This window comes from Elaeis guineensis, chromosome 2, assembly GCF_000442705.2.
Source record: "Elaeis guineensis isolate ETL-2024a chromosome 2, EG11, whole genome shotgun sequence".
Classification (NCBI taxonomy): domain Eukaryota; kingdom Viridiplantae; phylum Streptophyta; class Magnoliopsida; order Arecales; family Arecaceae; genus Elaeis; species Elaeis guineensis.
This window is the reverse complement of record NC_025994.2, coordinates 84,106,078-84,111,284: the sequence shown is the minus strand read 5'-3', so window position 1 is coordinate 84,111,284 and position 5,207 is coordinate 84,106,078. Positions and strand designations below refer to the sequence as shown.

At 42.1% G+C, this 5,207-nt stretch overlaps 1 protein-coding gene across 2 annotated transcripts; it reads left to right on the top strand.

The window, feature by feature from the left end:
* Positions 1-304: 304 nt before the first annotated feature.
* Positions 305-4,707, top strand: LOC140855452 (uncharacterized). 2 transcript variants are annotated; one of them, XR_012138378.1, is made up of 2 exons: positions 305-758; positions 4,392-4,707. XR_012138378.1 is itself a non-coding variant. In XM_073251338.1 (2 exons), the coding sequence occupies exons 1-2, from the start codon at positions 315-317 to the stop codon at positions 4,393-4,395; spliced, it is 408 nt and encodes a 135-aa protein (XP_073107439.1). In that variant the 5' UTR covers positions 305-314; the 3' UTR covers positions 4,396-4,665. The 2 variants fall into 2 exon arrangements, 1 of the variants encoding a protein (XP_073107439.1); XM_073251338.1 differs by having other exon boundaries at positions 305-718; positions 4,392-4,665.
* Positions 4,708-5,207: the final 500 nt, after the last annotated feature.

Here is a 5,207-nt window from a genome sequence, read left to right as displayed (position 1 = left end):
CCCAACGGGAGAGGATCAGAACCCTTGGGAAAAAAAAAAAAAAAAACCATGGCTTCCCCGAAATCAAAGGAGAAAATAAACGGGAATGATCCCTCCGCATAAAGAAACGGCTACCGTCTCCGGCTTGGCTGGAGCACCACGCGTCTAACACTCACGCGCGATAACTTCATATTTCAATTCCCTACGTGTCCCGCGCAATCCTTTCTCGTGCATACACGTGCTCACGCCCCCACTCCTCCACACACGTGTCAACTCATTCTCTCTCATTTTACGTTACACAACCAAGTAGTAGTTCCCGCAAGCGTTGGCAAATCATGTCCACCTCCACCATGATCTCCCTCACCCTCCTCCGAACCTCCGGCCACCTCTATTCCTCCGCCTCACGGGGCTTATGCGCTCCGTCCTCTCTCCCCCATTTAAAACCGGTACTAGGCTCAACGAAGAAGGCCCACCAAGGCCATCCTACTCTGATGTTCCTCTCCGCCAAGGGCATCGACCTGCCGCCGGATATCCAACCAACGCCCGGGGTTGACCCGCCGCCACTCGGGACACCGGTGCCCAGGCCTGGGCCGGACTTCCCGAGGCCACCCATCCCTTCTCCGCCTAAGCCGGACATCCCGCTGCCGCCGCCGGATGTCCTGCCTCGCCAGCCTCCCCCGGAAGTCGATCCGCCAACTCCGCCAGACATTTTTCCGCCGCCGCCGAGGAAACCTCCCGGGTCAGTCATGTAGACTTTGGTTGCTGGTCCGCATCGTGATGTATGTACGACGAACTTCTTTGTCTGCGTTATGTTTGCTCCAGTTTACTGTTAAAAGAGGAAGTGTTTGGGTCCTGGATCTCTCTCTCTCTCTCTCTCTCTCTCTATATATATATATATATATCAATTATTTATTAATTTTTAAGAAGAATCAGATGCTACTGAGATTCCAACAATTCCAACCTGACCCAGCGGCCAATCTTTATCATTATTGAAATTCCATCACCCTTGTGTGGATTCGATTGGGGATGTAGCAGCCCATGCTCGTCGTTGGTTCCAGTGACAAGCTGATAGGTTAGGAGGCCTTCTCAGCATCAGGTCTTCTACGATGGTCATGAATTTTTTAGTTGGCCACCACCTCTTCTGAGATGACCTCCTGCGCCTTTCTATCAAGGAATATCCGGAAGATGGATGGGTTCCTCGAGCTTATTGGTCTGATGGAGGTTACACCATCCCCAATATCCCTTAGCTCAAACCAATGAGGAAGTCTCTTCAAAGTCAAGCGTGAGGGATTCTGCACCCAGTGTTCATGTACTTAGAATCTACACTTCCTATAATTGAATCTTCGAGTCGAAGTTTAGTACTGTTGAATGATGAATGAATAAAAAAAGATCTTTTATTTAATCTCTCTTATCTTGTTGTGAATAACTATGATAAATACTTTTGAGTGAATATGTTATTATCCGAGGCTTTGCCTCTCCTTGAATCTCCATTTTTTTGTTTCGGTGAATTTATTCTGAGGCCTTCCCTCTAGGGTCGATGAGGAGCTATGAAGACGTCAGCTCATCTCCCTTTAAGTCACAAACTTAAAGGAGGGAGTCTTCGTAGGGCTCGATCGTCCGAGGCTTAATAGTCGAGGCTCTGCCTTCCTTAGAGTATTGTAAACTCAGAGAAAAGATTCTTCAGAGGCTTGAGAGTTGAGGCTTTGCTTTTCTTAAGAGTTTTGTGGACTCAGAAGAAGGGGGTTTTGGAGACTTGAGAGTCGAGGCTTCACCTTGCTTATAGTTTTGTGGATTCGGAGGAAGGGGTCTTCAAAGACTTCATAACCTAAGGCTGGGATTTTTTTTATTGCAGATCTCAACAAGTACTCACACGGGAGTCAAGGTATATCACGATCTCCAAAATTTGAAGAAGATGAGCATGGTGACCCGATCCAGGGTGCATAGCTCGTCTAAGATTTTTTCGAAGTTTTCAACTGATATGGGTCTACTCTCACCCCGAAGCTCGAAGTCTTCTACCATTGGAGGCATATAAAATAGTCGAGACTTTCAGACATAGTGATCCAACTTGGGGTGCATAGCTCATATAGTGCTTTTCTATAGGCACGATGGCTTGACTTAGGATATGTAGCTTGTCCAGGACTTTTTCAAGATTTTCAGCCGACATGGATCTACTCTTGCCTCGAGGCTTAGAGTCTTCTGCCATCAGGGGCATATAATATAGTCGAGACTTTTGGGCATGGTGATCCTGTCTGGGATGCATAACTAATCTAGAATTTTTTTATAGGCGCAGTGGTCTGGCTTGAGGCACTATGCCAGGATTTTTTTGAGATTTTTAGTCGACATGGGCCTACTCTCGTCCCAAGGCTTAGAGTCTTATATTGTCGGGGGCATATAAAACAGTCAAAACTTTATGGTATGATGACCCAACCTGGGGTGCATAGCTTACCTAGGGCTTTTTTGTAGGTACGATAGCCTGGCTTGGGGCACGTAGTTCATCCAGGACTTTCTCGAGATTCTCAACAGATGTGGGCCTACTCGCCTTGAAGCTTGAAGTCTTCTGCCATTGGAGGTGTATAAGATAGCCGAGACTTTCAAGCATGGTGAACCGATCTGGGGCGTGTAACTCATCGAGGACTTTTTTATAGGCATGGTGGCCTAGCTTGTGGCATGTAGCTCGCCTAAGATTTTTTTGGTCTAGTCTTTGACTTCATTTGAGCAGTAAACCACTTCTTATATGTTCCACCCTTTCGATTATTTGGGGTCCAGGGCTTTTACTTCTTCGTACTATTTTATTTGATAATATTTTTTTTATATAAAAAAATTAGAGTTTTATTATAAGATTAGCTTTACAAGATGCATCTTACTAGTAGTAAAGTCGTAGATTAGAAGAATTTCAGGTTCCAGGGAGAGGCATCCCATGCAACTGCTCCACATGATAGGTCCCAAAGCACACTGCCTTGACAACATGGTATGGTCCTTCCCAGTTAGGTAAAAGTTTCTCTCATTCAGTAGGTTGGCTGATTTTGGTCCTCATGAGTATTATAATTTCAATTCAAAAATGCTTCTCTTTCACTTTAGAGTTGTAGTAGCACACAATGCATCATCAATATATGTCGATATCTAGATCTATGCCTTCTCTCGGACTTCCTCCAAAAGATCTAGGTTCACCAGTAGGTCTTCTGAATTTCTCTACATATTGAAGGACTCCACTCGGTATAAGAGTAGACCTATCTCTATCAGGATGACTATTTTATTTTTGAAGACAAGGTTGAATGGTGTTTCACCTATCAGAAACCTGTATGTGGTGCGATACGTACAAAGAACACCATGTAGTTCATCTACCCAAAATTTTTTGGCCTTATCCAATCGGGTCTTTAAGCCTTGAAGGATGGTCTGATTGGTCACTTCAGCTTATTTATTAATTTGGGGATGCCCGACGGAGGTGAAGCTATGGCCGATGTGGAGTCTTGATAGAACTTGCAGAAGGAGGCATTGTCGAACTTTGGCCATTGTCAGTTACGATGATCCAAGGTAAGTCAAAGCAATAGATGACGCTCTTCTAGATAAAGTTACAAGTGTTCTTCTCAATGATACGGTCAAGTGGCTCGACGTCGATCTACTTAGTGAAGTAATTGATTGCCACTATAAAAAATTTTCTTTGATTGATTGTCTATGCAAAAGAGTCCAGGATATCTATCTTCCACTGAGCGAATAGCCAAGGAGAGCTAATTGGAGAGAGAGGAGCTGCTAGATATCATAAAGTGCCGACACTTTATAGCATTGGTAATTTGTGATGCAGAAAAGCATCAATGGAAGCCATGAAGCATCGATGACATTCAACTCTCCTATATATCCCATGCCCCCATCCTTAATTGGAAACCCTAAAACCCTAGCCGACTTCTGCCTCATCACTGTCAATCTCGAGTAGACTCTTCGGTCTTCTCTCTTGCTTTCGGTCCTTCTCCCTTTTGCCGACGATCACTGGCGCAAATTTCTCCTCTCGACGACAATCCTATCTTCGCTTCTTGAGCTCTCCCTCTTGCTGCACTGAAGTTTTCTCTTTTCTTTGAGGTTTGATTTCTTCTTCCTTTCGATTCTTTTTTTCCTTAGGTCTTAGACTACTTGCTAATTTTGATAATCTATGTCAATCGACTTGGATTTTAGGATTTTTTCTTGCATTGATGAATTGACTAGACAAACTTTCCTTTAGGTGTCTGCATGCCAGATTTCTCTTAGCAAGTCAAAATTTTCAGATTTCTTGAGTATAGTATATGCGGTTCGATTCGATTTTTAGGATTTTCTCATCAAGGTATTTTCTTGTGAAAATGATTTGTCCTGACTTTTAATGATCATCTGATTATAAGTAGCTTCGATTCTCATGAATTCTTTTGACATGATTTTCATGACTGCAGTTGAAGTATCGAGTATAATGGTTCTTCTGGATGATTGCTGCTAGATTATCATATTTGCGCATGGCTGCTGCTTTATGGACTCATAGCTCGAGGAGGAAATTGTTTTCTTCTGGATTCTTGGTTGTGTTTTCCGGGTGCTTGTCCTATTTTAAGTCCAATATATCTAGGTTTTGTGTAATATAGTTGAATTATAGGTTATTTGGGCCATTTGGGGTCTTGATTGATAAATTGTTGCTAATTGAGGATAGCTTGGCTGATTTTGGACTGCAAATTTTAAGATTTGACGGTTTTATTTGTTTGAAGTTGGATCATTCAATACTGGCATTATTCTATTTATATAAATTTTGGAATAACTTCATAATTACCGGTCATATAAGTTGGAAATGCACTTTATAGTTAATATTGGGCCCAGTAATTATTATTTGTTAAATTTTCCCTTGTGAATTTTTAGATCTTCATCAGATTAACTGTGCATGCATGGTTTGTTGATATATCTCTTTTGAATCTTTCTTTCCTTTTGTTTTCTGTCCCAGTTTTATATGTTTTAGTTGCAATTTGTTCTCAGATTCTGCAACCTTTGTTGTATTATTTAACTTTTCAGTAGATATTCACTGAATATGTACGAAATCAACAAGTATTATAATGGAATCTGGAATTTTGGATCATCTGGATCCGAGTTCATTTGCTTGGTATACTTCCATCGTGAGCTCATGATTTTTTTAAGATTTGGATTTTTGATAAGGCCCCAACATGCCTTTTAAATTTTATCTGTATTTAATAGCTATATAGAGAAAATATTTTTGATCTGTAACTTGC